The 21,488-nt window shown below is 46.0% G+C and overlaps 2 protein-coding genes across 2 annotated transcripts in view; one reads left to right on the top strand and one right to left on the bottom strand.

Annotated features, from left to right (window-relative positions):
* The first annotated feature begins 1,195 nt into the window (after positions 1-1,195).
* On the top strand, positions 1,196-4,019 carry LOC128793206 (uncharacterized). Its single transcript, XM_053952310.1, has 2 exons — positions 1,196-3,376; positions 3,613-4,019. Exon 1 carries the CDS (start codon positions 1,714-1,716, stop codon positions 3,211-3,213), a length of 1,500 nt encoding a protein of 499 aa, XP_053808285.1. The 5' UTR covers positions 1,196-1,713; the 3' UTR covers positions 3,214-3,376; positions 3,613-4,019.
* A 3,261-nt stretch (positions 4,020-7,280) lies between these two features.
* Positions 7,281-21,488, bottom strand: part of DENND3 (DENN domain containing 3) — a 31,759-nt gene continuing 17,551 nt past the window's right edge. Inside the window, exons 10-23 of the mRNA XM_053958865.1 lie at positions 20,735-20,831; positions 19,343-19,446; positions 18,884-19,065; positions 17,797-18,318; positions 16,701-16,963; positions 16,037-16,207; positions 15,483-15,612; positions 14,857-14,964; positions 13,902-14,041; positions 12,558-12,718; positions 11,467-11,600; positions 11,187-11,302; positions 10,933-11,070; positions 7,281-8,793 (exon numbers count right to left, since the gene is read on the bottom strand). Of these exons, the coding sequence (XP_053814840.1) occupies positions 8,593-8,793; positions 10,933-11,070; positions 11,187-11,302; positions 11,467-11,600; positions 12,558-12,718; positions 13,902-14,041; positions 14,857-14,964; positions 15,483-15,612; positions 16,037-16,207; positions 16,701-16,963; positions 17,797-18,318; positions 18,884-19,065; positions 19,343-19,446; positions 20,735-20,831 (2,467 nt within the window). The 3' untranslated portion in view covers positions 7,281-8,592. The remainder of the gene's footprint in view (positions 8,794-10,932; positions 11,071-11,186; positions 11,303-11,466; positions 11,601-12,557; positions 12,719-13,901; positions 14,042-14,856; positions 14,965-15,482; positions 15,613-16,036; positions 16,208-16,700; positions 16,964-17,796; positions 18,319-18,883; positions 19,066-19,342; positions 19,447-20,734; positions 20,832-21,488) is intronic.

Below are 21,488 nucleotides of genomic sequence, written 5' to 3'. Positions count from 1 at the left end.
TGCACAGAGGGACAGTGACCCCCCTGATCCTGCTGGACACAGCAGTGCTGTCAGAGAAGGCCAGGATACCACCCTCCCCTTTGCCCATTTTGGCACACATTGCCTCGCGTTTGGCCACTCCCAGCCAGCAACCCAGGGCCTTTCCTGCTGGGCAGATTTCCAGACACTCTGTCCTCAGCCTGGGCCACTGCAGGGGCTTCTTGGGACACAAGGGCAGGACCAAGACCTGGCTCTTCTTGAACCTCACCCTGCTGGCCTCACACCACCCAGCCAGCCTGTAGAGCCTTCCTAGCCTCCAGCACATTGACACTCCCACCTACCTTGTTCTCATCACAGATTTATTACTCAGGGTACCCTCCATGCCTTGGTCCACATCCACAGGACAGACACCAAACAGGACTGGGCCCAGGGGACACAGCTAGTGACCAGACACCCACTGGATGTGGCACCACTCCCCACCACTCTTTGGATGCGGCCATCCTGACAGTTCTTAACCCAGCAGAGAGTGCCCCGGCCCAAGCCCTGGGCTGACGGCTTTTCCAGGACTGTGGTGTGGGAGATGGAGTCAAAGGCTTTGCTCAAATCCAGGGAGATTCCATGCCCTGCTTTGCCCTCAGGCCTGAGGCAGACCATCCACAGCCCAAGGGACATCAGGTTGCTCAGGCAGGACCTGCCTTTCCTAAACCCACACTCGCTGGCCTGATCCCTCAGCTGTCCTCTCTGGGCCCTGTGATCCCCCTCACGATGATCTGCTCCAGAGCCTTGCTGGGCCCCGAGGTCAGGCTGACAGGCCTGCAGTTCCCCGCATCCTCCCTGAGGCCCTTCTTGGGCATGGCTGTCACACTGCCACCTCCACTCATCTGGGACCTCCCCAACTGGCCAGGAATGAAGAAAACAAAGGATCGATGAGAGGCTTAACCAGCTCTTCCATGGGCTCCCTCCGCACCCTGGGGGACTCTGGGCCAGGCCCACAGACTTGGCAGTGTCTAAGTGGCTGCACAGGTCACTAAAGACTTCCCCCAGGGTTGCAGGGGGTCTGGTCTGCTCCCTGTCCCTGTGTGCCAGCCCAGGGGACTGCTGCTCCTCAGGATAACCCATCTGACTGTTGAAGGCCCAGGCAAAGAATGCATTCTGTAACTCAGCCATTTGCTTCATGCTTGTGACCATATTCCCCTCATCCTCACATCAGTTCAAGAGGGGTATTTTCCTTGGTGCTCCCGTGTTCCTAATCTTTTTTTAACAAAGACCTTTTATTTTCTTTAAAAGCAGTGGCCATTCTGATGATATTTCTGCCTTCTTTAAGGCTGGGACTTATGGTGGGCTAGGTGGGAATCGCACTTTGGCAAGGTACAGGCTTCTTTGGGGATGTTTAGGGCCGGATCACAAAAGGTGGGACAAGAGAGCTGCAGGTCAATGAGAGAAGAGCAAGTGTAGTCAAATCGAGGGGCAAGGGCCTGAAGAAGGCCAGTGTGACCAGGGCCACCGGCATGGAAACCACCAGGCCCCTGGGGCCACGGGCGGCCATGCCCAGCAGGCCTTTGTGACCCACGGGGACCTCGTGCCCAGAGACCATTGTGAAGTGGGTCCATGTTGTGACGTTTTGGGCTACCTCACCCTGCAGTGGCCACTCCCAGGAGAGCAGCTCTCTGAGGAGGCAGCAGCTTCTCTGGAGGCAGCAGCTCCCCTGAGTGTTTCTGGCAAGGAACACTGAAGATGTGGAAGCAGCAGGAGGCAAATGCCCACGGGCGGCCCTGTCAGGGGCAGCCACTGCTGTACAAACGGCATGGGCCAGCAGCAGGGCAGGGCCATGGCCTGCCACCCGTGCAAGCCGCACGTGGTGCGCTGCTCTGCGCTGCGACCCAGACATCTTGGAAGCACCTGGAGCGCTCTGAGGAGCTCATCAAGGTGCAGTTAGGGCATGGGGACACTACTTGCAGTGACCTCTTTAAAGATCTGGGCCCATATCTGCGGGAGAACAGGTCCACCTTGAGAACTCCCAAGTGGTTAAGTGCCCGCCAGGAGTCGCAGGGAATTCGTTGGCCAGCCAAGCAAACTGCGAGGTGCAAGCGGCCGTGCCCGGGGGATGAGGCGGCTTTGGTGCGTCGTTTGCGTAAAAAGAGGGAGGAGCTGGAGCAGCTGGAAGACAAAGTGTATGAAGAGATGTTTAGAGCCATCTTCTCCTCCCTGGACAACAAAGAAAACACCACGAGCTCCAGGAGCAACCTCACAGATCCACCAAGCCCCGTCCTGGAGCCTGCTGCAGGCCATTTGGAGAGGCACAGTGCAGCCTGCATGACCAAAGATGCCGCAGGAGAGACACAGCACTCGGAGCCTGTGTCCCTTGACCAGTTGTTGGCCGAGCTGAGCCCTGTCTCTCATGACTCGCTGTCCTGCGACACTCTTGTAAAGGAGCTCCTGGAAAACTGGGAGCAAGAGGAGCTCCCTGACACAGAAGCAGCAGGACAGAGGGACAGAGAGCCAGAGAGTGCCTTGTTTCTCCCACGGCAAGAGAAAGAAGGAGGTGTCCTCAGGGACGCCTCAAGTCTCACACTGGAACTTGTTGCAGGCTCCCAGGGCCTGCACAGCATTTCGGGCTTGACCAAGGCCTCAGCAGGAGAGACAGACACAGAGACGGCACCTCCTGACCGGCTGGCAGAACTGTGCTCTGCGTCTGCTGATGAACCATCCTGCGATGCTTTTCTAAACAAGCTCCTGGAAAAGTGGGAGGAAGGAAAGCTCCTTGGCAGAGCAGCAGCAGGAGAGAGGGACAGCGAGGCAGAGAGCCCGTTGTCTCACACACCAGAAGAAGAAGAAGAAGACGAAGAGGCAGCACCTTCTTCTGAGGAGAGCGATCCCTGCGGCAAGGGGCACAGCGAGCTTCTCCCCAGGGTGCTGCCCGAAGAGGCAAAGGGGTTTGCGGTTTGCGCCGCGCCTGCCGATGCCGCGGACGAGGCCGACGCGGCAGGCACGGAGGCTGGCCGCGCCCAGGCCGCCCCTGCCCAGGAAAAGCCCTGCGGGGATGAGCCGCCGGCAGGAGCTTGCCCGACGCCTGCCCAGCCCCTGGCCCGCAGCGTTCCTGCCTGCCCCGCTGGCAGCGCAGCCGTCCCGCAGCCCCCGGCCCCACGGCGATGGCGCTCCATGGCCAAGAGGGCCCGGCGGGCTCTGCGCCGCCTTTTCTCCTGCAGCTGCCTCAGGGGGCAGCCGGAGGAGTGAGCCCGGGACCAGCACCAGGGCGTTCAGCAAAGATGCCGGCTCGCCCTGAGGATGCCCAGCTCCCCGGGGCAGCGGCAGGTCCCTGAGGTAACGGCACCAGGGAGGTGAAAAGACTGGATGCACCGATGGGTGAATGATGCTCAAGGCAACCCACTTGCCAAAGGTAGGTGCTGCTGCCTGCCCCTGCCCTTCATCCCAAGCCACCAGCAAGGCAGCCTGGTCGGGGAAGGATGACAGCACTGCCTTGTAGAGTCCCACAAGAGCTGACTTAAGACCCGGGCTGCATTTTCAGGGTGCATCCCCAACCTGCCCCACGCTGCATTCAGAGCTGAGAAATGCTCCTTGCGCCTCAGCATTGCATGTAAATGAAGGCAAACCTATTCTCTCTTCACATGGCAGATAGGAAAATGCCTCCCTGGATACCAGCAACAACACAGCCTGGAGAAAGGTGTTAACACTGGATGAGCGACCCGGGGTCCTCACGTCGAGAGGAACCACCGGGACCCCAGTGCAGAGAAGCACAGAGTGAGGGAAGACCAATGGGACGCTGCTGGAGCCAAGCTTCTTGGCCTGTTGTCTGTTCAATCTCTTCCTCACCTCACCCCAGCCTTGCTCTTCCCCATACCTCACCCCCCTCAACTTTTCTCCAGCCCACCACATCCCACCCCAGATCTTGCCATGACCAGCCCCTCTATTTGCACCCCAACCACCCTGCAGTTCCCCCTCTTTCCTTCTCACCCTCCTCTTTCCTATCCCTTTCTGTACCCCACATTGGCAGTGAAATAAATCTCTGTTGTTGATTTGGATAGATGGTCTTGTTGGCAACTGAATTCAGGCAGAGGCATCTCTCAATAAGCACATCTCAACACGGCCACACATCTGCACAAAGCACTTGAGGTGTGGCCTCCCCAGTGCCCTGCACAGAGGGACAGTGACCCCCCTGATCCTGCTGGACACAGCAGTGCTGTCAGAGAAGGCCAGGAGACCACTGGCCTCCCTACCCAGCTGGGCACACACCAGCTCCTGTTTGGCTGAGATCAGCCAGCACCCTTTCCTGCTGGGCAAATTTCCAGCCTCTCTACCCCCAGCCTGAGCCACTGCAGGGGCTTCTTGGGACACAATGGCAGGACCCAGGCCTTGCTCTACTTGAACCTCATCCTGCTGGCCTTGCATCATCCACCCAGCCTGTCCACATCCCTCCACAGAGCCTTCATGGGGTCCAGTACATTGGCACCCCCATCCAACCTGGTCTTTTCACCCTTGGCCTTAAAAACACTGGGGAATGCAGCCACCAATGCTACTGCCTCTCACGTGCTAAGTGAGCACTCTGGCAACTGCACTAGTTCCCCTTTTGGCCAAACAAAGCTCATCTATACACATTTCCCTGGACAAGATTTTAAGGAAGATGTGAAAACTTAAAACAAAATAAATTGTACATCAGGCCCAGCCTACGCTGTTGCTTTTTCAACAGTAAGAGAGGAAAATGGGGGCCTTCCTCACTGGTATAGGAGCCTCTCCAGATACCTGCAGGATGCTCAGAGAGGGGCCGTGCTGGGTTTGGGTGGGATAGAGCTGAGGTACTTCCTAGTAGCTACCAGACTCCCCTCCTGGCCCCACTCTGCCCAGCAGAGTCTTGGGCTCATCCTTACCTTGAGGGACACCTGTACCTGGAGAGCCCAAAGTGAGGGGGGATTAAGTGCCAGGGAATTTCCTACATTGCTGTCTTCTCTTGGCACAATGACAAGTGAAGGGGCCCTGTGCCATGTGTAGGAGAGAGGGGAAATAATCTTGATCCCTTCCAGCATGATGGCAGGATGAGGTCTGGAAAGAGGGACAAGAAGCAGAAATCTCTTGCATGCTGTTGTTCCTTTAGGGTGATCCCCCTGCTCTGCTCAGGGGATGTGACTCATCCCTGGTCCTGGGAGTGGAACTCTGTGATCCTTGTCCAAGAGAAGGAGGTCCCTGCTTAGGCTGCGAGCAGGGTGCTGGGTCTGGGCTGGCTGGAGTGTGCTGTGGTGGGGGTGAGGACAGTGGGTCTGGAGTACCCCCTGAGCTGTTGCGCGTTACAGGATAACCCACAGTGGCCTTGGAGTGGTTTAGAACAGCCTGCAGAGGACCTGCTCCAGCACTGCCTCTACTTCCCAGTCTGGACCAAGAACAACCAAAAACCAGTACTATACCTCCCCCAGCCCAGTCTGCCCCAGTCCCAGGGGCCAGTCCCTGCATTCTCCAGGCTTTGCAGCAGCTGGGCCATCTCCCATCCTGGGGGGCAGGGGTGGCATATTGTCCCCATGTCCATCCCCAGCTGAAACCTCGTGCACTCGCAGACCTCACAGCAGTGTCAGCCTGGCTGTGGAACACTCATTGCACACAGAGCTCACTGGGGACACGGGCTGTGCCTGTGGGATTTCACCATCTTCCAGGTGACACCCCACACCCACTCACACTGGGGTCCCATGTGCTGGGCAGCCCTTCATCTCTCTGCAGGGCCAGAGATGAGTTTCAGCAGAACAGTGGCCCAAATCCTGCGGACAAGAGTGGCTGGTGGTAGCATTCTGTGCATTTGTGCAGCAGTGTCCCTGTCCTGACAGCTGGTGTGGCACAGGGTCACCCACTGCTTCCAAGAGCAGGGGACCTGTGCCAAGACACCAGAGAACTCATCATGGAGAGGGAAGCAAGATGCCTGGAGGAATGCTGCAGGTTACAGTGGCAGATGAAATGGATGCAGACAGGTAAGGAATGCACATCAGGGGGTGAAGATGGAGTTTAGTTCCATTTGCCTCCAAAAGAAGTCAGCTGGCACTGAAGGAAAATGGGGCCTGGTCCCTTAAAACCCCCCAGCAGCCTGTGAGCACAGGCTGAGCCTGTTTCCTCCCTCCCTGCATGGCCCTATTGGGGAGATCACAGCCAGCACACAACAGCCGGAATTTCCAAGCGGCTTCCACCTCCACAGACGGGTTATTTCTGGAAGCAGACACTGCCATCCCTTGGTTTGATCAAAGAATCACAGAACAGCTCAATTTGGAAGTGACCTATATGGATCATTGAGTCCAACTCCCTTCTCTACACAGTGCCTCCAAAAACTTCACCATAGGACCAAGGGCACCATGGGCTCCTAGCAGGTCTCTGCTCCTTTCAGGTTTTTCAGGTCGAGAGACCAGGAACAAAAAAACAAACAAACAAACAAACAAAAAAACCAAAAAAAACAGCAAAAAGGAGCTGAACAAACATTAGCCTTGAGGTTCCCAAGAAACAGGCAACATTTCCCTGAGAGAGAAGAGAAGGGGCTGGCAGCACAAGCTGGCCTCAGAGTCTCAGACAGAAGCTGACCAAGCCCAACAGCAGCACGGCCTTAGGGCCAGAGCAGGATGGGGAGTGCTCAGCCCGGTCACTCACAGCCTCCCTTCTCCTGCCAGGGGCAGCTCCTGCTCCCTTTGTCCCTTCTCTGGGAGACAGTGACTCACAGAGGCAACTACACCTGGCCAAGCTCTCAGCTGGCAGAGGGGAAAAGAGCAGCCCTGAGGAGCTCAGAGGTGCCTTCCCACCACCAAGGGGCCCACAGGAAGTACCTGAAACTCTACTGAAAACTGAACAGAACCTCACAGTGCTGTGACTGCAGGTCCATTCCCACAGCTGAAATCCTGGAGCAAAGTTGAGATGGCCGGTGAGCACCTAAAAACCAGCTAAGAAGACAAAACCAGGTCTAAAAAGTATGCCAGGAATGAAAATCAATAAAGACAGCAACAGGTGGGCAGCAGGTTGGTACAGCTGGTTCATTTCTGCAGTCAGGGAAAGTTTATAAACAGCCCTTGTGTGTCTTCAAATTCAGTAAATAATTCCTGTCACTTACCCCAGGCAGCCTGACTGAGCCAGGGGAGAAAAGAAAAAACCTGGAAGTCACAGATATGAGGCTCAAAGGTGGACACATTACAGCAGAAGCTGTTTCAGAAAGGAGAACATGCAGAGAGAAAATCCCAGGCAATTATTCATTACAGCACACAGAGAGGAGCAAGTCAGTGCTAAAATCATCATTCTTGAGTATCAACAGGAAAACAAAGTACAGAGGCCAGAGTATCAATATAGTGTTTAATATTCTTAAATTGATATAAAAGCTTAAAAAAGTAAAATTTTTGTTACCATATGATAACAACTTCTATCAGCAGAAATATTATACAGAGTCATACAATTTCTAGTCATAATATTTTCCAGTTGTTTATACCCTTCTATTTAGCCCTACACTGATTTATATTTATTAAGAAAAGTAGCAGCCCATTTTGTCCTTCTATTTACAGTCTTTTAGACACTGTGTTCCACTCTGCACTGATGCAGATAAAACTATTCTGCAGAGATGTATTGTTTTACTTTGCAGATAAATGTGTTGTTTTACTTTGCAGATAAATGTCACCAGTGGAAAAACCACTGTGGATCAGGCATCAATCAGGGAATGCTGCTCTGGAGACTCCTCCAGGCTGCAGCCCCTGGTGCTTGCTCCAGGAATTGAGGAGGGGTTTCAGTTCTGTGCAGAACTTAAAAATAAAGCAGGTTCTACCCAAAATAACAGCAGCTCCTCTGATTGCAGGAACAAGAACTGAAGGGAGGAGGGGTGGAGGTTGGTCTGCACAGAGACTGAGAGGTACTTCCAAAAGCAAGTATAATATATACAGGAATTAAATAAATTAATGCTTCAGATTAAAAAAAAAACAGTTTCACAAACTGTTCCAAATTCCAAGTGCTGTGCATTGTTTTCAAAGAAAAAATACATTTAAAAACCAAAAATATTAATTGGAAATACCTTGTTTCAGCTGGAGGAGCTTTCAGTGCTGTGGGGAGAGCCTGTCTGTGCCTGCATTTTAAACAAAACAGCCCCAGAAATCCCACCAAGGGTAAGGGACACTGCCCACCTACAGCTCTGAGCTCAGAAAGACGATCACAGTGACAACTCTGTGCACTTGTTTTTTTCTTTTCAGTGCCCTTTTCCACCTATTACAGGCTGTAAGGACATCATTAAATCCTTTCTCTTAAGCAACCTTGCACTGCTGAGAGAGAGCTCCCATGGAATTTCTGAGCTGGCTCTGGTGTTCCCAGTGTGACCTGCCCCAGGCAGGTAACCCCAACCCTCCACGCCACCTCATGTCCAGTTGGGAAGACAGAGACCTGTCTTCTCCCATTTCTGTTCCTTTACCAAATGTGCAGGAGCAGGACAGGGTGTGAGGGAAGATTTGCTTTGATTTCCATTTTATACAACACATGGACAGAAACCCAATAAATACAAGACAATAACACTGGCAGGTGGTTGAAGTAGATGCAAAATGCTGAAGTAAACACAGTTCCAGGTCTTTGTCTTTCCCAGAGGAGGCAGACACATTTGGAACAGCGTGACTATCCGGCCTTCCAAATGGCAATCTTCCCTTCTTCCTTCCCAGAGCCGCTGAGGACGTACCTGTCCTCTGCCGAGCACAGCGCCTTCACCGCATCGGCGTGGCCGACCAGCTCCTTCTCCACACTCTTCCTCTCAGCACTGACCACATAGATTTTCCCTTTGCTCTTGCCCTGCAGCTTCCCACTGCTGCCAACCCACAGCTGGGGGAACAAAACATACCCACAGTCATTTTCACTATTTCACATTTCAGTCCAGGACACAGTCAAGGAGGTTATGTGGCACATTGGTACAGTGTGGGTTCCCTCATGTTTGGCTGAAAAAGGGAAACACTGAAAATTTCCTCATCAGTATAAATAAGGGGCTTGGCCATCATTGCTCCTGGCCACCTCCAAGTCTCCTCAGCTGTTGTGGCATGAGCTGAGGGCTCCTGGTGGTTGTCTCTGCTCCCCTCTGGTTCCCTGAGCTCAGGAAACCCCCTGTGCCCCATGATGGAATGTTCAGCTGCCAATCGTGCCAGCACTGGGGCTGCTCTCCCTCACCCCTGTGTAAGGCACAGTGTGCCCTTGCACTACAAGAGCAGAGAAAATCCAGGGAAGAGCAGCTAAAACTGCCAAGAGAAAGGAACAGCTGTGTCCTGGGGTCATATAAGCAAAGATCAGAAGATGGCTTGGGTTGAAGCGGACTTTAAAAGATCTTGTTTCAATCCCCTGCCATGGTCAGGGACAACTTCCACAAGACCAGGTTGCTCAGGGCTCCATCCAACCTGGCCTTGGAACAGGATGGGGGCAGCCACAGCTTCTCTGGGCAATCTGTGCCAGGGCCTCACCACCCCCACAGGGAAAATGGAAAAGCCAAGACTTCTTAGGTTGGAGAGAAGGCAGCTAAGGAGCCTTTACAAAAGGTTTATGAACTAACAGAAGAGCAGATAAGCTGAATGTAGAACCTCTGAACCACTGTTGCACCCTGAAATTAAGGAAGTCAGGGACATGTGGGAACTAGAAATAGTTCTGTTTCACTGAGAAGAAAGTACTTCTCTGTACAGGGCTGGCAGTGAAATTCATGAACCTGCTGCTCTCCAGGGAACTGTGGCACCAGCAAGTTCAAAATTAAATCACAGCCAGAGAGATTGGGTCAAATAATAGGTAATAAAAGACACAGGCCAAGGTGCCAGACAGAACACATTCTATTTCAGAGAGACACAGCATGTAGCTGAGTTTCTCTCCAGTTTCTTAAAGAAAAACAATAGCTTGTTTTTAATGAAAGCCTGTGACTGACAGCCCTACCAATGTTGTTTTCAGCCTTTACCAGGCTGCAAGTTCACACTCCATAACTCACTGCTGTGTAGAGGGAATAGGAGTGTGAGTGGTGGCACAGGGTCTGCTTGGAACCTGTTACTAGTGGTGTCCCCCAAGGGTCAGTACTGTGCTCAGTATTTTTTAACTTATTCATACTTAAAGAAGAGAAGGGAAAAGAACAAAGTTCTCCAGTAGAGCAAAAGAGAGCTTATTGCCTTAGGGGGTTCCAAACACTTTCACTCCCTTGAAAGGGAGGTTAAATAAATCAGTCTCTGACTTGGGGAAGAATATCCTAAAATGATTCTCCATTTTAGTACAAAAGTTTAACCAGAGGCTGAATACAGAGAAAATCTCCCTATTCCATTAAAAAAAATCATTTTTCAGGAAGGAAGGAGGGAAAATCTAAGAAAAGGATTCCAAAAAAAGTTGCTTTCCTATTAGATATACATTAGCTATTTATTTGCAAAGTAACCTTGAATGGGCCCCTGTGGTAGCACAAGTGCAATCATTTGCACAGCTCCTGATACTACATAAAAGCAGGTACACAGAGGCCAATAGTGACATGGACAGAAGATGCCAAGGCAGGAATCCATTGGCTCATTTGGTCTGTCCTGAATTAGGAATATGGTAAGTAATCAAGGAAAAGGTCATCTACAAAAACAGGCCAATTAATTGGCATTTGTTGTTTGTCTGGTAACCTTTTTTCAAGGCTTAGTCTGAGAAGCCCTGAGATAAAATATCAAAGGATCAAAACTTTCCATTTCTACAGTTCCCTGGAAACGTCAGTGGCTAATAAATGTCACCAGACATTTAACTACTGATGAGGGGTTTTGCTTGCCATGCATTTTGGGGTATACCTGCAACAGCCATTTTTGTTAGGCAGTTTTTAGCTTCTCTGACTTCAAAGAGGAATAAACATTCCAAACCTCGTGTACTTATGCACCCACCCAGTGAGGAAGCAATGACAGCCCATGACAGCTGCAAACAACCAAAACTTCAGTAAAGAAATCCACAAGAGGCAAAAACAGCCCAGATGTCTCTCACCTGATTTTTAACTCTTATCATACAAGTAATCTCAGAGCAATCCTGAAGATGAATCTTTTGAGGTGTACTTGAAAGGTCTTTGGTATTCCAAATGTACAGGTCACTACTCCCCGAGTAAGAGGCCCACACTTCATCTCTCTAAAGCACAGAAAGGTACATTTAAGCACTGCTGACAGAAAATGTATCAAAATAACCAGGGCTTGTAATGCCACATGGCCCTGCCTCCTTTACACTTCATCACCAAAGTGCAATACCTCTGGAAAGAGCTGGAAGCCAAGGAAAGAGGAACACACATCCTTCAGGTGGTGCTCGATTTTCATCTGCAGTTGAAACTCGTGAGTTGACACTACAAGAATGCAACTTCTGGTACCTTCAATATTAAAGATACAGAGTTAGTAATAGAGGTGCCCACTTCTTCCATCTCTACAAAACATGGATGAAAAAAGCAAAAAAATATGGAACATCCAACAACTGTCTTGTTTCTTTAGGTGAAGATGATTTTTGTAATTATTACAATTTGAGAAAGGGACTTACAGCACCACAGTTGGTCATTATGAAGCTTCATAGAGGTGAAATTTTGGCAGGGCAGCTGACAGACACGGTTCACTTTCAGAGTGCTGATGTTCCAAGCAATCACCATTCCATCTAAACTGCTGGAATATGCTTCGCTGTTGGCACAGATTAAAAAAATTAAGAAGTATAGCGTGCATTCATGCCCAGAAAAGAATGCACACACAAAAGAGACTTACTTGCAAAATAACTAATTTTACAGTAATCCAAATTAATGTTCATTTAAAAATTATCTTCAATATTATCCTTTACAAATTCTGTATCAACTAGAAACACTGCAGACTAACTCAGAGCTCAGTGAATGAGAGCACATTACATCATGCATGAGGAGTAGAGCACAACAAAACATTCCCTATAATTCCTCTGAACAATGTTGTCTGATGGATTTTCTCTTGAGTTAGAACAAAAATATCTCAAAGTGTTCTTATTTGTTATTGCACCTGAGAAAACAAATTCTACTATCCTGTTTCTTTTTACCTTAACATTTGTTGTTTTAGAATGAGCAAACCTTTTTCAGAAGGTTCCAACAACACTTAACAACAAATTCTTCCTGAAACCCAGTTACACCTGCTGCACCACTGGCAGACCTATTGACCCTGGAGCTGCTTTTCCCATGGGAAGACAGCAAGTTAAGACCTTCAGCCAACACTCTTCCCAGTGCTACCAAAACATCAAAAGCATTTTGCCTGAACAGAACAATAAATGTATTATTTCTTTTATGAACAGGCAGGAAAAAATCCAGAAGCTTGCTGTAAACATGTAGTCAATGACGTGCTCAAAGCAAAAGTGAAATGGTCCTTAAACTTCATCTGTATCAATTCTTCACTGGATGCTGCCAGTTCCTGGCTGTTCTCGTCCTCAGCCAAAACAGCATTCCTTTATCCTCTTTGTTCCAAACTACACAGTGCTCTTCATTTAAAAAGGAAATTCTTAGTTGACATATACAATATGGGAGCTACAAAAGTGAGCTACATGAAGACTTCATTAGCAGGCTAAACCCTCCCATTTAAAACAATAAATTCTTTCAATATCTAGGAAAATCAAATTTTATCTACCTGGGTGTTCCATTCTTCTTCTCCACAATGATGTCTGTAACATCAGAGCGATGATCATTCAGTTGCTTATTACAAGACATACTGTGGGTGTTGATGATATAAATCATGGAGTCCTGAGAACCAATCCACACTTGACTCTGTTCCACCATGACCATGCAAGTCTGGGGAGAAAAAGCTCAGGGTTAAATAAAGCCTAGGAGAGAAATCAATCTTTAATGTAACATGGAAAAGGCTGTATTCAGATGCTGCAGTTTGCTGGTGATCACTGTAGGAGATGAAGACTTGGCTCTCCAGTGTTCCATCCTTTGCTCTGCTCTATAAATATTGAGAGAACCGATCTCTTTGCAAAGTTTATCCTTCAGTAAACAGGATTAACAATTTATCTTAGGGACTGACTAAAGTGTGCTTCCTGGCCCAAACAAAGTAAAAGTAACAGAGGGCACCAGAGGAACCACAGAAGTTAGTGTGCTCCTTTCCTCTGGATTGGAAGCCAACCAAACTGTCCAATATATCCACACTTCCTACTTCATCTAAAAGTAGTGTTTAAGAAAATACTGTCTCCTCTACTGTCTCTGGATTGTCCTTCCCCTTCATCACACACTCTTCATTTATCTCCTCCAGCCATCACTTGCAACTTTTTAAATCTTCTTTTAGGTATCTGACTCTTCTGGAATTCCATCTTTCATCCACCCAGCTCTTCACCATCAGCTTTACCCCTCCCTTTCTGACTCTCTCTCACACTCATCCACAGCAATCGCTTTTATCTTTCACACAAGTGACATGTCCATTCCATTTTCCTGTGTGTTCTCCCTACTGTGTGTTTTTCAGCCAGGTTGCATGCCTGTTTCAGATTCCCTTTTCACAGAGAGAGCTACTCTTTCAGGTGATCTTTGACAAACCACTCCCTTTCACCTGCTGGTTGAGACACTCCCTTTCAGAGCTCTATCTCTCTTTCAATAGCATCTATCTGGTTTCCTTACACTTGTTCCAATCTCCAGTTCTTCAGTATGGGTGAATTTTTATCTATTCCTAGGATTCCCCTTCTCTTTGGGTTAATTGTCTTTTATTCTTTCTCCTCAACTGTTTCAACCCTGCTTTCCTGCCCCAAGAACCCATCAGGCCCTCCCAAATCCAATCCATCACTTCTCACCACTATGAATTGTTTTATTATTAATCCATTTAGCCTCCTTTCTGCTTTTCTCAAAAATCTCCAATTTTCCAGGTTAACTGAAGCCCAAACAACTCAACAACTTTTAAGGAATGATGTGATTTTGGGTCAGACAGGCTACAGCAACAAAACCATACCCAGCTGAAGCAGGAATTGTGATCCTGTGCCAGTCTTACCAGTTTAGAGTGGCCCATTTTGAAGCAGTGTTGCTGGATAGACCAGGTAGAGGCATCAAAGACCACAACCCTCCCCTCATTTAAAGCACACCAGAGTTTTGGATGAGCATTGTCCAGTCTTTCTGAAGGGTCAAGATGCCCTAGAAATAAAGCAGAGAAGAGGAGAGAAGTAAAAGAAAACAATATTTTTGGAGACCTGTGGGAGAGCCGTTATTAGGCAGAGCAGGTTTGTAATGAAATGCATCTTCTGGAGTTTACATCATCAGTTATTGAGTGACACAGTTCTCACAATGCATTTGTGCTTGTTATCATCTATTTGCTGAGTTCACCCAATGATTTAATCTTACACTCCAAAGATACTCAGAGCAGAGATAATCTCTTTCACTGATGACTAAGAGCTGAGCTCACTGAGATTGCAGTAAGGCTTTTAAGCCCTATAAATACAACTAATAAATTCACTCACTCTTGTCTACTCCATCAAAGCCTCTCATACTGTGAAGAAAGAAAAGCACCACTGAATCCAACACTCTCCCCAATGTTCCTTGCACTGTGGTTCAAACTAACTCCCCTGCAGGACTCTACTGAAAAATAAAACCCTAACAATGAATATTGATCAATGGGGAAGCATCATCCATCCATCCATCCACCTGGCTCAGTAAGTGAGCCAGAAATCTTAATGAGAAATCAGCCCATTAACACAGAATTGAAGTCTGTGATAAGGCACATGTGCAGAGAAAGGCCAATTAAGACAGTGAAAACTATGCCTTGGAGTATCTTAACATGCAACATTACTGCTCTTTTAAAATTATTTTTCTGGTTTAGTATTCAACACACAACCAATCCATGTCAGAATGTGAACACATCAGGCAGGCATAATACCAGGTGTTTTAAGATAATGTGCTTTATAGGCTAATTAAAGCTGGGCTAACCTAAAGAGAGCAACACATCACCTTACCTGGAGTATAAAGCAAGACATCTATTGCCTGTGGAAATGTCTCACCAGCTGAGGGGTTGATCTTGTGCTTTAGTGTCTCTGAAGTTGTTTTGGGGACCATCATAGGCACTAAAATAGATTTTTAGAAGGTAATGAAGTGCACATTTAAGCCTGAAGCAGAACTCCAATTCTTATGAGATAGCAATTCTACACCATTCATTCACATTTCTCACTTTTCTTTCCCTCTAGCTTTAGATGAGAGCCCAAACACCATTTGTATGAATTCTGGTAGCAGAGACATCCACCACCCAAGGAGTCTAAAAAATCAAGACAAAACCACAGCATCCAAGATGGAGACAGAAGCAAAAGCATTGAGACAGAAGCAAAAACCAAAACCAAACAGAACAAAAAGGAAAAAAAAACGGGGGGGGGGGGAATAAAAAGAAAAAAAAAAGAACAAACCCTAAACTTTCTACTTACTATTAAATAAATTGCATTTGTGAAAGTGCAATCAGGCTAATGTCTTTTTGTATTTCTACACATAACCAGTTTGAAAACATACACACTGAAAGAGCAGAAATACACACTGAAAGAGCAGAAAGAGATGATGCAACACCAACAGGCTTTGTAGCATTGCTGTGACTGACCTTCATTTTTCATCCTGTCAAAGTAAGACAGTTTAGAGGCTGCATAGATGCTTTTAGAGGACTGCAGGGCACCAACCACAGCATCCATCAGGAGAACATTTGTCAGTGCTTGCTGGATATACTGAGGATCCTAAAGACAGAAGTCTTACTGTATTTTATCTATTGCTCATTACTCTTACAAGACACCATGCTCAAAATCACAACATGAGCCATGTGTAGCACAAGCACCAGGCAGTTGCTGTCCTGCAGCACAATTCCTGCCACTTGCTGGCAGGCCCCACTCCCACATTCCATGTTCCAAGGCAGGCCTTGGAGCAGGGAGTCGGAAGCCAGTGTTATTACAGGAATACTTCAGATCTGAAACCTTGATACAGGATATGCAAACAAAACCATATGAAAAGATACAGCAGACATAGGATAGATACCCATTTCCAAGCTGGATTTTTCTTCATGGGAGAGAAGCACCATGAAATTCTAAGGTTAGTGCATGAATTATATAGAACAGAGACAGCATATTCTTCATATTATTTGGTTACAAATTCCCATATTTATACCTTGTGATCATATGCCATTTTCTTTCCAGCCCACATTTCTTTCACTATCAGGTACCAGAGATCACACTCAGTTTTAAGGTTGGCTTCAAATACTTCTTTTTTAGATAATGTTTTAATCCTCAGAGTAGGTATTCTCAAAAGAAGGAAAGCTACAGTTGTGCTCTTAACATCCTGGAAAGTTACAGGAAAAAGAAAACAAAGATAATGTACCCAAATAACAGATTATTCAGCACTCAGCTGACAGGGCAGCTTTGTCTAATTAGAGCTAATTATTTCAGTTGTCCATACACCCAATTAAGCAGAGCTGGATTAATGAAAATAAGTTTAAACATCACCATACAGCCTTGGTTCCACAGTGGATATAAACTGACCCACTGATAAATGAGTCATATGAGCACATTTAATGCTCATGTTATTAAACTGATCTACTCCATATCCTATGTGCTGCACTCTGCACATTTCTCTGAAGGTATAACCTCTTGATTTTCAGTCATGAAATTTTTGGTCCAAACCCCCAGAATTTTACCTAACCACTCACATAGTGACTTCAGCACTGTTTCCTACTCTCCTTACTGAAACTTAATGTTGAGAGCCAGCTCACTCTGGAGAGTGGGACATAACCTAAATCCACAGGCATGCCAGAGGACAGGAAGCTGATGCTCACCTCTATGTCCCTGAAAGCAGCAATTGGGACATAGCCAGGACGGCCTCCTTCAGTCAGCAGGAACAAGCGCTTCTGGGTCAGAGCTATTTTCCCTACACCATAGTTGGTTTTAACTGAGCAAGATAACTTGTAGACACATTCATTTTTATCTAGATGCTCAATTACTGCTGGTGGCAGATTCACCTCTTGAGCTTCTGCTTCAGTTTCTTTCCAGTAGTTGTAGAAATCTCTGAATGTTTCAGGATCAATTTGTTTCTGCTGTCCTAAAAAAAAATTTTAAACCCCTTTAGTGTGAGAAACTATTACACAGATTTGTACAGGAAGAGAGGTTTAGAAAGACAGTAACTGTCAAATTGTGCCTAAAATGTCTATACTTATATGCACAATAAAGAGGCACATGTCCAGATCCCAAGGTTATCTTAGGCACTATCCTGAGATACACCCCCTGAAGGTACAACTACCTCTCAGTGAGTAAAATGTGTAACTAAAGTCACTCCCGCTCCACTTAAACGTAAAGGAATAGTAAAAAAGTGAGTTAAGAATGGGGAGAATTTAGAGAAGACTCCATATAAATTCTGGGATCAGTCAACAGACTGAACCTGTCTTCTCCCCCATAGGATCACCTGCTGGGTAAGAATCATACTCTAGGCATACTGAAACATTATTTCAAGCTGCCTCTTACTGGGGATTAGAGCTTGTCCATATAAGGCTTTGAATTAATATATTGCTTTAAATGTATTTTTGCAGTGAAATATTACAACCAGCAATTCTCGTACTTTAAGCTCTGATAATTTTACTAATAGAGAGTGTTCTCCTTTAAGCTGTTAATGTGCTGGCAGTGTGGGTAAAGGACACCCAGGAGGGGTCTCTCTGTTTGGCAGGGGACCTTGGACAAGTCAGTAGAACCCTCCTCCATGCAGCAGCTGCTCAGTGAAGGGTTTCCACAATGGAACACTGACAGACTGGTCAGGCACAAGGGGCTCAGCTCTCCTAGGGCACTAACAGACCAACCAACGCTAAAAGTTTGAGTAAATCTCCCTTTTGCATGTGACAATGCTAAATAAGAATCAAAAAACCCCAACAACCTTATACTCACCTACTGTCAGAGCATCGAATAATCGGTGGATAGTGTCTATATCCCTGACAATCCCAGACTCCTGAATTCTCTTCACAAAATCATCCAGCTGCATGTGTGTTTTTGGCAATTTGAAATTTTTTACGTGGTCATCTATTTTCAGAACTTCCCTTTGTTTTTCCATCGCTCGACTTATCAGCCTCTTGAGCTCAGGTTTGCGGTCTGCCTGCAAGCGCTCCGAGCGAGGCAGGGTCTCCACTATTTTTCGTACAAGATCAGTAGGGAAAATTCTTAAGTCTGTTTTTTCTAGGTTCTGAAAGTCAGAAAGTGCATTTAGTAGTTTCCCTTGCATCAAGCTAACAAGGCCCCGGAGGTAGAAGTACCTTGCCAGCAACGCAGAGTTCTCAGGGGGTAAGGTACTGATAGCTTTGCTGAGGTGGTTGAAGAATTCTGTGTAGTAGGAGTGAACACACTGGAACATCAGAGGAAAGTGAATTTCAGGGATTTTGAACGTGGTGATGGATTTGGAGGGTGTTCTTATAGCTAGAAACAAACACCAAGAGAGTACATTGACCAGGGAAAGGAGTAGAAGTGCAAATATCTTCACAACCAGCAATACTACAAACAACAAACAGAATCCCCATCACAGCAACAAGCAATTACAAGAAACAAGAAGGATTACAGCTGTGCTAGGGACAAATTTCTGTATCTATCACCCCTATTATGAGAATATTCCCTAATCCCTTTTGGAAAAGTTAAAGAAAAAAGGGAAAAAAAAAACCCTCATGGAGTTCTTTCAAAACCATGATAAGCTTAAGCCTGTGTTTAAACTAAAGGTAGTAGAGAACTGGACATGAGGTGGGTAAGGACTCAGAAATCAATTATCCACTATCAACCCCACTGGGACCAATCACTCTTTTGTAGCCCAGCAAAACTTCCAGCAGGCTACAGACTTCACAGTCCAGGGGAAGCACAGACAGGGCCCAGCTCAAAGTGACTCAGCCTATCATTTCTTCCCAGCAGCTGACAGTGTTTCTGTGACAATTACTCAGTGATGTTACCCCAAAAGGCAACAGAAGAGTCTTTGTCCATCACAATCTTCCCTTACCAACACCTCTTTCCACTTTTCGAAGTGAGGAGTTCCTGGTGGGGCCCTCGGGCAGTTTGATGTCCTGCAGGTTGGGCATGCTGATCACCATGCGCCGGCTGGCCTTGCGCGCGGCGCTCATTCGCTTGGAAGCCATTTTCTCTATCGTCAGCCTTCTGGGGGTGGGAAACATCAAATCTAACCTGAGGAAAACAAAAACAACACATTACTAGTTTCAGAATTCACATATACACCCTAAATTGCTGCCTGTTTTTTTTTCTTTTTTGTATTAAATCTACAATTTCAACAACCATCTGTTCACGTAAACCTTTTACAATAATCATAATTAAATGAGAGTTAGCAAATAATCCTAATCTTACTTATAGATGACCTGATCTCATACCAAGAGAGTCAAAAGGACTTTTATCACTGATACAAATAGAAGATTCAAAACCAGAATAAGAAATGAGAAAACTCTACCTGTCCTCTTCAGACTGGCTACTCAATTCAAGACGAGCAAAAGCATCCATCTTTCTGCTCAGACGAGCTTTAAGGAAAGTGTGAAACATGTAGGTCTCTAAAACCTGTGAGACACAAAGGAGTTAACTGTGGGTCATTTATAAACTTAGCATGTGTTGCTCTTTTTTATTACCTTTAAACATGCAAAACTGAGACCTTCCAATTTAGCAATCACAAAAATAAAAAGATTGAAAGCTTCAAGAGAAAACTAATTAAGTTTCCATTCACCTCTGGACTTTGATGATACTTGCTTAGTGGCAAACAGTAATCTCAAACTGCCCTCCAAGAGGTGAAACCAAACAAAAATGATAGGTACTGAGCAAAACAGAGCTACAAGTTTAGTATTACCTTTTCTACATAAACCAAGTGCTGATAATACTGTATGTGGTTTGGAATAAGAATTTGGAGCCACTCTAAATTAACATTATGTCATCATACTCACACTGAAAAGACAAGTGAATTATCTTTTCTTCTGGTAACCCCCAAAATTGGGGGTTACCCAGCTCAGGTAATTATTGTGGTGCCATCCAGAAATAACTTTCTAAAAAGGTCAAATTGCTACTTTTAGGACAGAAGACACAACAAAAAATGCCAAGTGTGAATTTAAAAGAGGGAAAGCCACCATCTCTCATCACTGCACAGTTAAACAAGGTGAAATGTGGGATTTGAGGCAATACAACATGTCTATTATGTAAATGTTCAAATGCCTCTTACTAATCCACTTGCAATGTGCAATGTAAAACAGCATCTCCAAAAGCATTAGGATTCCCAGTTTCCAGTATTCCTCCAGTAGGTGGCATATTTTGCTAGCAATTGTACATCCCGGACATTCCAAATCTTAGTCCTTTCTAGAGGATTTTTTTGAGTTTTCTTAATTCCAGACACTAGTAGCTACTCCACTAGTAACTACTCCATAGTGTGTTATTTTCTAAGATTCACTTGAAAGCAAACCTGCCACTTTGCTATTTGGTATTTAAGGGAGTCAGTTGCTCAAAGCTCTTCTTAAATATGTACATCCGAGTTTTAAACTAATATTAAATTTCAATTCATAAAATGGTCACCATTTCATTTATAGCATTAGAAATTACTGCTGACAATATTTTATAATCTGAAATTCTGGTCAAGAGAGTTCCAATCAATTTCTTTCCTGAGGATATATTAAGATTTTCCTTTTAGTCTGTCTGTTTTAAAGAATGGTTGCACATTGCAACAACTTTCCACTGGAAGCTTTATCCAACAAACACTGTTTCTCCTGTAGGATTCATTACTTTGTTACCTTTAAATTTCCAGATATTAGCATTAATCCTAAAATAGAGATTTATTAATAGCAGATAATCACAGCACTGAATTTACCTTTTTGTAGAATGGCTGGTCTCCAATTGCCCTTGTTTTCAGAAATTCTTCACTGTTAAATACTCTGTGTTCATAATTTAGATGGTCTTTTACCTCCCTGGAGACATACATAAATAAATAGATAAATCTGCTTGGAGATTTGTAAGCAAGTTGTACTTTTGCAAGAGCAGCAGCCCACTGGTATTACTAGAAATATGCTGCAGCATCAGAAGAGAAAATAAAAATGTGCTGCAGTATTGCAGTATTAGAAGGCAAACTCAGTTTTAATGAACAAGTCTATGTTACTGAATCATGGAAAAAAGAATTCAAATTTACAAGTAAGGTAGCCTATCTGGTGCCAAACTCACATATACTCTGTAAGATTTAGTAAACCATGAAGGAGAATCTGTGAAAATCATGAATTAGGCTACAATCCTGGAATTCCATTTACATACACAGGTCCTGAATCACACACAACCCACTGGAGCACAAAAGACAAGTGCACCTATCATGGGCAATTTGAAAGATGTGACCTGACCTCACACTGTCCCATCACATTGCATCTGTAAGAGGCACATGAAAAACAGGGTTCTTAGTACATCTTGTTAACAATTTATCCAACCATATGGGGTCAGGAAAAGGTATGGTCAATAAAAGTACATAGTTCTATGTAATTCTATATAATTTGGCACTGTCTGCTTTAAACATGGAACCTCCACACACACAAAATCACTACAATGCTTTGCTGAAGACAGAACAACTGGCAGCACAACTG

This window comes from Vidua chalybeata, chromosome 1 (assembly GCF_026979565.1).
Source record: "Vidua chalybeata isolate OUT-0048 chromosome 1, bVidCha1 merged haplotype, whole genome shotgun sequence".
Classification (NCBI taxonomy): Eukaryota; Metazoa; Chordata; class Aves; order Passeriformes; family Viduidae; genus Vidua; species Vidua chalybeata.
This window is presented reverse-complemented; position numbering and strand designations above follow the sequence as displayed.

Bases quoted from the DNA above. Each gene is read 5' to 3' on its own strand.
- LOC128793206 (XM_053952310.1), top strand. From the start codon at position 1,714: ATGTGGAAGCAGCAGGAGGCAAATGCCCACGGGCGGCCCTGTCAGGGG.